The 12,697-nt window shown below is 34.2% G+C and overlaps 1 protein-coding gene across 2 annotated transcripts in view; it reads right to left on the reverse strand.

Annotated features, from left to right (window-relative positions):
• The window catches only part of CDH6 (cadherin 6), a 160,226-nt gene that overhangs the window by 70,563 nt on the left and 76,966 nt on the right, over positions 1-12,697 (reverse strand). For both annotated transcript variants that reach the window (XM_074279073.1, XM_074279074.1), the window contains exon 2: positions 4,934-5,293. In XM_074279073.1, the coding sequence (XP_074135174.1) occupies positions 4,934-5,161 (228 nt within the window). In that variant the 5' untranslated portion in view covers positions 5,162-5,293. The remainder of the gene's footprint in view (positions 1-4,933; positions 5,294-12,697) is intronic.

The raw sequence follows: 12,697 nt of genomic DNA on the forward strand, positions 1-12,697 counted from the left end.
CCATTAATAAAAGTTCTAATCCTTCTTCAACACCTCATGTACCCCACTAGAGTTCTTTAGTCAGAGATTGGATGATCATTTTGATGGTAGGTGAGAGATGTACTAGAAGGGATTCTGCACTAGAAGACATGAGTTAGACTCATGACCTTAGCAATTCCTTTCCAATCTCATCTTTTGTGAAGCCACAGAAAAATAGATGCTTCTGAAAGAAGTAATGAAAAATGTATTAACAATTAAATGTGTTCAAGAGGTTGTTCCCCTTTAGTGGAAGCCTTTATAGGAAGCCTACCTCTTGAGGGTTTTGTTCAAGAGATTCTGTCCATATTAGACTTGATGTGCACAGATTTGTGCATTCCAATTAGTACATGTTTTTGAGACATTAAATGCCCAATTTCTCATCTACTAGGGTTCTCACAGACTCAATTTCTTTATCTGTAAGATTAAGATGATAATGACTACACTGCCTTCTTCACCAACTGCTATGAGAATGCCTTGTGCTAATGATGTATGAAAGTCCTATCCAAATGGAAATGATCTTATTTGTTTTCTTATTGAACCTAATCTTATCTTATTATCCTGCTGGATTCCTTATGGGGAAAGGATAGTGACAATTACATCTCTCAATGAATTGCTGAAGGATATGAAACTGGTAGGAAGGGAGGAGCAGCAGGAAAACATGGATGGGCAATTTCTCTCTGCAATTTCTTTAATTAATAGGACTAATGCATGCCAAAGATACAGGGAGTATGTTTGGGATACTTATTTACTAGCTGATTCTTAGGTCATAGCAGTGTTTATGGCCTCTTTTCCATGATGTAGTCTTTACCACATGACCCATGCCTTTGTTAACCTCCAGATTAAATTGCTATCATTTTCTCTGTTTATTCTTTAAAATTGCTCTGAAAGCACTTCTAGTGATTCCAGTGTTTAAATAAAGAGCAGCTGGAGACTGGATGTTTCTAATAAAACATCTTTGATTTGGACTTTGCTTTCTCTATCAGGAAGGTAAAACATAATTTTAGTGTATTTAAGATCACTGGGCAACTCCAGTCAATGGTGTAATCTTCCTTCCTTGCTAACTCCTTTTTGGAGTTAGTCCGCTTGCTATGTGTCACAGTGTCAGGACCTGAAACTCCTTTTAGGGTTAGCCCCATAATCCTCCACTTGCCTTATAGTATCTCCACAATTTCCCCTTGCTAATTGCTAAAATCCCTTTTCCTTGCTAAAACCCTTGTGGATTTAGTCTGCTGTTAGTAGCATAATTTCTTTCTTGATTTAGAAAATAAAATAAAAGAAAATCACCGGGCAAGATCTATATGTTTACAAAATCATATACTTCTGAATCTATACATAAGAGTGAATATGCATAAAATATAATTCATAGTGCCATTTTCTTTTTGACCTACTACAGAAATAGAAGGTACTTTTATTTGTTCATTAGATTGGGGTAAATGAAGTGACTTGCTGTCTACCCACAAATCAGTAATTAAGCAGCCAGAATATGATTTTTATGCTTAGTCAGAACAGAAATTGTGCAAAACTATGGAAATCCAGGCTTGTTGTTTAAGTCCTTAGTGATTTATATAACACACTGTATTCAGTACTATAATACATGCATGCATACATATCTATATATTCATATAGACAGATATATCTATATGCATAAATTATGCATATCTATATATACACACACACATATATATATGTACACACAAACTACTGCAGAAACATCAATACACATATACATTCACAAACATATACATATATATACAGAAACATTAATAAATATATTCATAATTAGGAAGTAATCTTAATAGCACGACAATGCTATACTCATAACTCCTCCCCATACATACATACATACATACATATACACATAATACAATGTGTATATATATATATATGTATATATATACATATATATATGAGACTACCTATACATACATCTGTATTTACATAGGTAGGGATGTATATGTGTATACATGACTATAGTATTATTGTAGAAGGAAGGATGGATGGAATCTGAATTAATTTGTTAACGTTTTTGCCTTGACCACTTTACATTCCTAATTCTTTTCTTTCCCATTCTTTTTTTTTTAATTTGAACTTCTGCCAAATATTACAATCAGACAATCATAGAGGGGTGAAAAGTCAAGATTGTATTAGGATTTGTCAATTATCCTCTAGGTATCAGACTTCACAACTTGTTCAGCAATGTGACCAATTTCACTCATAATTCTTTTTTAAGTTTTCTCTGTGGTTAGGCTTAGAGTGATCAATAAAATATGATTTTAAAGATCTAATTCTTTATTCAGAAATAAGAAACACATGTGGGGAGGGCAATAGCTACTGAACACTAGCTACACACTTGATAAAAGATGAAGAGAATTGTGATCCATGACAAATGGTAGCTGGAAGCTGCCTTCATAAATAGGTGAGACTACAGCAAGGAGTAGATTATGATATATTGGGAGGCACTAAGTTATTCTCTTCCTTCCAAAGCCTCTCTTTCCAAAGTATCAAATTTGTATATACTTCATGTTGTCTTAAAAATAAATTGCTCCCCTGATAAAATGTAAACCCCTCAAGGGCAGGAACTGATTAATTTTTGTCTTCTCATCCCTAGGAATTAGCACAGTGCCAGGCACACAACAGATGTTTTAAAAATATTGTTCATTGATGAATTGATTTATTGATTGTCCTATCATAATAGCTTACACTTATAAAGCACATGATAGCTTGCTTGCATAATACTTTTCTTGTAATGATTCTGTAAGGAAGATAATTCAAATACTATGACCCTTATTTAAGAGATGAGAAAACTAGTTAAGTGACTTGTTCATGGTCACACAGTTAACATGTCAGACCCAAGGATTCAATGCCAGTTCTAAGGATCAGGGCACGTTTTTTATTATACCACACTGCTACTATCAATCATATTAAAAGAAATTACAAAGTGACTTTTTTTTTTGATTGATCTCTACAAATGCCATTCTTTGGCTGGAATGTAGAGACCATTTATACTTGGTCTATCATGACTTTATTCAGTGCATATATGTTGCTTTATTGCATATAAGTACATTTAAGATGTTTTCATCAGATAATATAATTTCTGAAGTTTTGCTACAAAGTATTAAGCTATTGACTAATCTCAATTTTCTTGTATGCCTCTTATACAACTTCATCCATAGTTGATTCTGACATCCTATAATATCCTGTCCCTTCCTTATTAAAATTATGACAGAATTGTTGCTACAATGCATAAACAGAATTTGAGAAGCAAAGCTTTAAAGCACATTATTGAAGGAGGATTTAGGGATGCTGAATAAAAAGCACCATCTGTTGTTAGTACTTAACACTAATAAAGCACTTTTACATTTTACAAAATGCTATATAATCATTTTATATCAAATATCCTCATAAGAAGTCTATAAACTTAGAACTACTCAAATTTCAGAGAGGAAAGGTACTGATGAATAAAAAAAAATTACAATTTTTTCTTTAGGGCATCATTACTTCTGAGATTCACAGTAAAGTGTGTGTGTGTGTGTGTGTGTGTGTGTGTGTGTGTGTGTGTGTGTGTGTGTGTGTGTAGGGGTAAGCTAGCTCCTCTGGGCCCTAGGCCTTAATTCACCCTTCTATTGAATATTTCCTCTCAAACATTGTTCTTCATTAATAATTCAGTACATTGGAACAATGATCCAAAGTCTCAGAGCCATTGAGGACTTTTTCTTCATTGAAAATAGGGGATATTTAGATATAGGGAATAACAATGTATGGTACCTTTTTCTTTCTTCTGGGATATTTTATCATTTCCTAAGGTGTGAGTTCTGACACTCTACTTCAAATATGTGTGAAAGTTTCCTAGTGAACACTGGAAGCTCTTAGAATCAGTAGCATTCATGTTATTTACAAGCTTTCTTAGAAGAGATGTTTGAAAAGATGGTGATAATCAAAACTTGTCTGTAAAGATCGCATCTTTTAAAGTCTCCTATTAGCTATATCCATGTCCATTTTCTCATCTCTATAGCTGAAAAGATGACTTTTTTTTTTCTCCTGACAGTATCATTATCCTTAAAGAATCAAACCTTTCTGTCTCTTACATCTTCGCTTGCTACAGAAATTCTGCGCCAAGAATGTAGCTGACAATTTAATTTCTGTGAGGCTCAGGCTGAGGACATAACCAAGCCTCATTTCCCTGACTCAGCTCTGGCAGCTCTGCAGGGGTTACTGTAAAGAAATAAACAAAATCTCCAATACACTTCTGGGTCAATAAAGTGATCAGATGAGACTTGCAAACAGCCTCTTTACATAGATATTTCTGTGAACTTGACCTACAATTTACAAAAATAATTTTAATCTTACTACTTCTGAAAGCTTTTGAGGGCACTCCCACCTCCTAACCCATTACCACATAGAGTGGTAATGTAGTGAGGGGCTAAAGCATTCTTATTCTAAATGACTAAGAGGAGAGCATGGAGTGGTAGAGTTACCAGGAAATAGTTAATTTGAAGCTGACAGGCAATGTGCTAAGCTTAGACTGTTGGCTTTCACAGTGAGAAAATGAAACTTTCCATCCCTCAGAGAGCAAAAGCTTAATCACTATCACACTATTTTTAATGCATCTTGCTTTATAGCATAACTGGACTGCATTTTTCATGTGAAGGTAAAAATTAAAGGATTTATGATAATCCTATATGGATGGTTATGGGTGTTTCATTTTGATGAGAACATTTTCCTCTATTCTTTGTTAACAGTTCTCAGCTTCTTGCTATAGTCTTCTTACCCGAAACTACTCAAGTGAAAAAAAGTCTTACCAGATAAGCAACAATTCTTAGTGTACAGAGGCTCATATCCTCCCCAGCTATTTATGAGAAGTGATTTCTTCAGGCTTTTTAAAATCAGAATGTAAAAGTGTGCAAAGGAATCCTACCTTGCCAACATACTGATAATCGGATCCTGTATATTCCTCCAAGAGGAAGAACTGATTCCACATCCAGCTCCTTTTTGCTCGATTAAGCTCATTCTTGCTACTTCCAGATATCTCCAGTGCCTTTTTCTTCTCTGGAAAGCCACTAGTCCTCTTAGAGAAAGGGCTTGAGAAACTTTGGTAGGGCTGACCAACCCAAAAGAGCAGCAAGAAGTAGTGGTAAGTTCTCATTATGATTGCACAAAGCAGGGCTCAGTTGTAGTGCCTTTTGCTGTCCTTAAAGTGCTCAGTTTTACTGCACTGTATCCAACCTCATTCCTTCCTTCTTTCTTTAGTGTTCGTTGCTTAGGTCTTGGAGGATATCTGAAAGAATAATAACATATCAAGCATTTTTAGAGATACTTAAAATTCAGTGTTATAGCAAATAAACTGGAAAAGTAGAACAGAAAATGAAATAGGATTCCCTCTCTCCTTACCGCCCCCCCCAACTATCTCTCACTCCACCAAAAAAAGTCTGCTATCAATTTGGAAAAGCAGAAAGTGACCATTGAACACACTAAATGGAATGTGTGTTGGGTAGGAGGCAACAGCTTTATTTTTTATTTTCTATTACTTAAAAGCCCCTGTTTAAGTACCAGCTTTGATATAGGACAAAGTGTCACAATGGATTTATTTTACTAACTCTTTCACATCTTCACATGTGGGCTGAGATCTGGCTTGAGGAAATTAGTCTGACTGTTCCTCATTCTCTTTGCATTTCTCTTTTCTGCACAAATCCAAGGTAATGAATATCATGGGCAATTGCAATATAGTCCAATTGATTAAAACCTAGCCTCCATTATGCCTTATGTCTAGTGAATCAACTGTTTAAACTAGATTCTTTAAGAAATTAAAATGTCAATTTTTAATTTGCCAACAAAACTTTCATGGAAATTTCACATTTACCACATTATCCCAGTGATGGTAGTGAACTTCAAGAGCCTTACAAAGTATGGTACTATGAATTTGGGGCTGTAAGGGACCATCTGGTTCCCCACCCTCACCCCCCCCCCTTTTTTTTTTTTTTTTTTTGATCTTACAGAAGAGGAAGCAAATGTTCAGAAAGGCAGGCAACTGTGAATGGGTTTCTTTGCACAGCAATGGATATTTGCAAGTTTTTTTCTTAGGAAAGACTGGGTGGCCATTTAGTTGAGAAGTACTTTGACCAGGTATTACTTGTATTAGGTGGAGATCTATGGAACTCTCATTCAATTTAAAGACCCAGAGAAACAGCAGAAGTTAATGGCAGAGCTAGATCTAGAATTTAGGTCTTCTGATTTTGTAGTCCACGATTTGCTCCATATATCCTATACTTCATGATTTCATGTGAGAGATTAAATTTTTATTAAAGATCCAAGTTTTCATAAACAGGATTTCCTTTAGGCTTTGAATGGTATTTCTGCAGATCCTGGGCCCATGCTACTCTGCACATCTGCTACAAATTGGTTTACCAATCTGAGCAATTAAAACAATGAACACACATATTCTCTTGCTACTCCTAGTCCACATTTCTCAGTAACAATCCAAGGCATAAAACCATACCATTAACTTCTTTATCTGATTACTTGATAATGGAATGAGTCTGTTTAAACAACAACAAAAACGGATTCCAAGTACTTCCCAAAGCAGAACACAATAACAATTAACCAGTTATGTCATTTCCAACAAGGCAATGAACACATTTTATATTCACAGATCAGCATTTTGTTTTGATTTCTTTCCCCCTGCACTAGAGAGATTTGCACACTTGGCTCTTGTTACCGTTAACAGGAGGTGCAACTGTAACTACCTTTTGCATCAGTGAAATTGATAGCCACCTATCATCTGGCTTGGTGGAGACTTTCTGTTGAGATAGAAATGGGGCTCTTTATGGTATTCAGCATTTTTTGAACCTTTGTTACATTATCGTACTTCTTCCTGACAACAGGCAGGAGAAGTTGGAAATTCCACAGGTGAATAAATGAGTACTGTGACAATTAACACTGTTGGCTGAGGGCCAGTGAACAGGATTTTTGCCTTTAGGTTGGCTTTTGGTACAGGTGCAGCATGATTGATGATCCATTAAGTAATGAGCAGCTTCTCTCTTTTTCTTCATGGCATATGGATGAGGTGTGCACGGAGGAAAGCCTACTAATAAATCTACCCTCCCTCCCCACCTTTTCCCTTTCCTATTATACTGGTTCAGATATATGTGAGGGTTCAGATACATGAAATCACACTTTCCCTTTTTCCCATACTCTTAATTATCTACATAGAAAAATCCTGTGGTGAAGAATTAGACATGTGTGCTGCATCCAATGTATCCCCTATGGTGCTGGCAGGAAAAGAATGACATGGGGAATGGCCCTGTCAGCTGTTTTAAAAGGCAAAATCATAAAGGGCAGTTTAAAGGAAAATCTATACCCGTGAGTTTTTGTGTAAATTATGCAATCTGGTGCCACTCAGATGTTCAATACTTGCTCTTCTATAATATCCCAGATATGAAACATAAAGTGTTCATGGGCAGATTTTTTTTTTCTTTCAGGAAAAATGTGCCCTAATTGCAATCTGAAGTGTGATAACCAGTGACTCAAATGTTGAAAGCTGAGGTTGAGGGGCTATTTGCAATGAAACATTCAATATTATAGAATTTGTATGAATAAATTCTATAGTAGAGAATGTTAAAACGATGAATAGGAGAACTTAAATCACCCAGTGTTTCTTTGCATTGCATTTCTAGGTCGGAACTTTATGCTGATATATTCAGTAATAGAATACAGATCAGGTTAGACAAATTCTAAGGATTCCCATCTTCTATCTTTTTTTTAAACTTTTCTAAAAGCAGAAATTAAGGTAGAAGTTGTTACATGTGGAGATCTATTCCTGAGAATAGAAATGTGCATAAAACCCTAATGAATTCTCTAATTGTTTTTTTCACTGCTATGGAAATTTCATTATGTGATTCATTAACAGTATCAAACAAGTGAGGGGGAGGGAATCAGAAAATGTCTTCAAATGTTGCAACAATGGAATAACTAAAAAGTATTTAAACTAGAGTCTGAAAAATTATTTTTTAAATATTTTGATAATTCATTTCAAACAATTGGTTTCCTTGGTAATTCTATGAATTTTGTTTTATTTTTATGCATTTTAAATCATTTGAAGAAAGGATCCATAGGTTCACAATACTGCCAAAGGGGACTGCGGGAAAAAAAAAAAAAAAGTTAAGAACATCTAATTTAATTGAAGGGGACATAAATAGAAAAATTGCAGAAGCATAATACCGCTTGAAATTTGCACATTTAAAACTAATCTTTATTTGTTCTGGTTAATTTTGAAATGATTTTATTTCATTCAGGTAAAAAAAAATAAGGATTCCATTATCAGTTGAAGAATTTTCTTCTTGTGAAAATAACGTGATATCCTGTAATAAGCAAATATGTCAAACAGTTATATATAACATGTTGATATTATTTAGTTTAATAAAGTATAAGAATTTGCCTCACTTCCTATAAACTGCACAGAAATTTTAGATTATACTTATTTCTAACGAAGAGAAAAACCAACTTAAATGATGATCAGACCAGGAATAGGATTCTAAGAAATCTTAATTGCCGGATGATGATTTGAAATATCATCTTCAGAAGGAGAAAAGGATACACACTATGCTGAGACTTCAAAATGTGTGTCAAACCTCTTGATTTTTGGGAAGCCAGAGTAATAGCTAACTAATTTGTCAAGGCACAATCAAACATGTGCCAGTTCATTAAAAAAAAAAAAAAAAAAAAAAAAAAAGCAAGAAATCAGAACTCAAGGTAAAGAAGCAAAGGTGAGAAATAAAGAGGATTTTAAGAGAAAAGGTTTGGTATCTTACATAAGTAGACAGTAAATGTTTACTCTAAAGAGAATTTTTTTTATGGAAAAAAAACAACAACAACAACATCAAATCCTCTTCTTTTGTCCTTATGCATTCCCTATCAATGCAGAAAAGTTCATCTGAATCCCAATTCCAGTCCTCCCCAACAATATTATTAAATGCCACTCAGTCATGCATAAAAGTAAAAAGCATTAAATAACTTTAATATTTGCTCTTATTTTAATTTCCTTTTCTTGGTTTTATTTTCATAATTATCTATGGTTGTAGGACAGGTGTGTATTTCTTGCACTCTCTGAAACTACTCATATATGCAATTGGTTAATTCAGTCAAGACAAATATATGCCAGGATATGGGTATCTCAGTCATAAGAAAGATATATGGCCTGAGTCTAATTTTTAAATGATGAACTTTTGGGCAGAAACTAGCCCAGAATATTTCCACTTATGACAATATATCACTAATTCAAATTCTACCAATTCTGAATTTGTAAAATTTCATGAAGAAAAAAAGCTGAAATCTTTCTTTTGAAAACCCAAAGGACGTTGATGATCAAACCTTTTAGGTTTATGTAAAAATTAATAGTATAAATAAGATTATATAGGAAGATGTCTAAAATAATAAGAGAACAAAGTACTTTGAAAAGTCTCTTAAACACTTTTGAAGGAACATTTAACATATAAACACTTGATATGCTAATTTAAAAACCAGTCTCAGTTATTCATTAAGATAGAACATAGAGCCATGGGATTATAAATTTAAGGCGGGAAAGGGATATTCTAAGGATCACAACAAAGTAACAATTTAAAAACTGTTAGGTGTTTGAAGCTCTTTTCCACCTGGTTTCAACTTAATTTTTTGGCTTTATCATATATTACTCTTTCTGTTATTTTAGTCAAATTGACCTTCCTCCTCTATTCCTCACACATGAATCTTCATTTCCTATTTGCATATTTTTGGCAGGTTGTCCCCCATTCTTGGAATGCAACCCTGCACTCACCCCTAATTCCATCTATTAGAATTCTTAGTTTCTTTCAAAGTTTAATTCAAGGATCTTCTACATGGGATCCTTTCTAATTCCCCACAACCAGTACTTCTTTTTGCACAGATTATCTCAAATTTATATATATATATCTTTTGTATGTACATGGGATCATCTCCAGTCATCTTGATGACTCCCTCCCTTTCTTCCTCTCTTTCTCCCTCCTTTCTTCTCTCCCTCCCTTTCTCCCTCCTTCCTCTCTTCCTCTCTTCCTCCTTTTCTTTCTTCCTTCCATCCCTTTCTAGATCTCTTTTCCCTCTGTCCACATGGGGAATCATACACTTATAATACCCAAAGAAATATAAATTTTGGTTGCTGAAAACTTGTAAGGTTTTATGGGCTACATTTTCCCCCCTTTTTCCTAGCTATTTATTCTACCATTAAAAAACAAACAAACAACTGGGTCAATTAATTATTTTGTCTCATTTGGTTTCATTTATAATTTCTTTAAATACAACACTGGAAAATTAGGCTTTGATAAAGCTCATTGATATTGAAATGGAGCCACTTGACCATTTCTTAAACCCAAATCACTCTTTATTACTGTTTGGCCAATAATAGGTCCCCAGTTGAAGCCTCACTAGCTTATTTTTTGTGTTTTGATGACTCAATTATCTTTGTTTTGGACAGAAACCCTGAGGGTCTTTCCCTCCTAGTTTGATTTATTTATTTATTTATTTTTTTGAATAGGCAAACTAATCCATCTTTTGTGTAATTTCTTACCTATCTGTAAATCATTGAATGAGCATTGCTTCAGACAAACTGAAATATGGGAAAGACCTTAGCTTATAAAATCCAAGGTCTCTTACTACATTTGGGGTCATCTGTAATATCCTGATCTATCTATAGTTAGAGGATCTATTTATAGAGGAAAGAGTTAGGCTGATGACTGCACAGTCCTACTACACTTAAATCCAATTCACTTACAAATCAAAACTTCTAGTTCCTGAAGTCATGGTCCTCTTTGAGAAAGAAGGACCATTAACAACCACAATCAGTACATACATATTTATATATGTACAAGTTGTCTCCCTATATAGAATGTAAATTCCTTGAAAAAAGTAATTAAAAATATTTCTGGTGCTTAGAAGAGTGCATACTACAAAACAGCATTTAATAAACAATGTTTTTTGATTAAAAGAACATGCTACTGGTTTTTACTATCCTGCCTTGAGAATTAGTAAAGTAATAAAACTACATTTTCTTTACAAAAGCTTTAGAATTAGACTTTTCACTAATTTATTCCTCTAATTAATTTTGGCCAAAACCAGGTGATATTGAAGCATTTTTCTTGATTTGGAGATTCAAATGAACTTGATCACTCTAGTGGGCTATAGCAGTGTTGAAGCTCATTTTTCTTGTACCCAGAGGATAGAATTAAAGTTAATGAGTGAAAGTTATAAGGAGTCAGGTTTCATTTTCATATAGAAAAAAATAAAACAAAACAATTAACTATATTCCAAATTGAAGCACTGCCTTATTAGTGAATTCTGTGTACTTAAAAAGGTAGTAGGCTAACCAGGAGGATGTACTGTCTTAAGAAAGAAGGTATGAGAGAATATCTAAAGTGAAGAGAGGCTGCATTCCACAAAGTCAAGGAGGATGAGAATTTTTTAAAAAGGCAGTATTAATAAATGAAATAACTTGTGCTTTTTATAAAAAAATATATTTTTCCAGTGGAGTGATTAGAGTAGGGATTAAATGAAACAGTCTGCAGAAAAAGTACATATCAACTATAGCCAATTTTTAAAAAATTGGTGGCAAAACTAACTTGAAAGACAGATGATAGTGATAGATGATAGTGATAGCTTCCTCTCTACCTCCTTGCCCAACTTCAGATTGAAGAAAAAATTTCTCTAATCATTCCCCATGCAACTGCAATTTGGGATTTCATGATCTCCATTGAAAACTCATACTTCTTCAGTATTTACTACCTCTAGAACCCTTCCCTCTTTATCATTTCACAAATTAAAGGATAGACATTTGCAATCTTTCAGATCCTTTACTTTTTAAGGAGGGCACACAAGACATTTACCTAATAACTTCCTACCCAGGCTGGGGGTCTTCAACATCCTTCTCCCTCTTCCCACTGACTACTCTCTCTTTAACTTCCCAACCAAGCTTTTGGGCTTCTTTTTACATGTTGGCTTCCCCTTTTAGATTGTGAGTTCTGGAGGCATGATTCTGTACCAGGAAAAAAAATAAATATGAAGTTAACAGCTTAAGAACTGCATACACATCTCAACTCCAAGTCTCTAAGAATTTTCAATGAAGTTCTGATCAGGTTTTGATCTACATCAACAGCAGACTCATTAATATGATGGAACAAAAGACTGTCATCAAATTCATCCTTCTACTTCAGTGGTTCCCAGCTCAAAACTCACCTTAGAAACTTTCTAGATTTACTTCACCGGTTGTACTCCTGAATATTCTCCTACTATCAGGACCTCACTTTATATAGTAATATCTACCTAATAAATCACTTTTACATGTCTTAGTGCATTAAATCCCCACAATAACCCTGTAAAACCCATCTTACATCTTAGCAATCAGGTTCAGAGTGTGGAAATGAGTTGTCTACGGTCACATAGCTAGTAAACTATAGTATTACAAATTAAATTTGAAGCAGTGATATATTATATTGGAAAGTGCATTTTTCTCTGAAGTTGGGTTCATATTCCAGCTCTTCCACTTGGTCACTTGGTCTCTTAATATCTCTTGAATTCAGTTTCTTCATCTGTAAAATGAGAGGTGATCTCCAATGTTATTTTCAAATCTAAATCTTAGAAACCCAGTTCTCATTCTAATTTTAAAATACTTTATCACTAAATT

Source organism: Sminthopsis crassicaudata, chromosome 1 (genome assembly GCF_048593235.1).
Source record: "Sminthopsis crassicaudata isolate SCR6 chromosome 1, ASM4859323v1, whole genome shotgun sequence".
Classification (NCBI taxonomy): domain Eukaryota; kingdom Metazoa; phylum Chordata; class Mammalia; order Dasyuromorphia; family Dasyuridae; genus Sminthopsis; species Sminthopsis crassicaudata.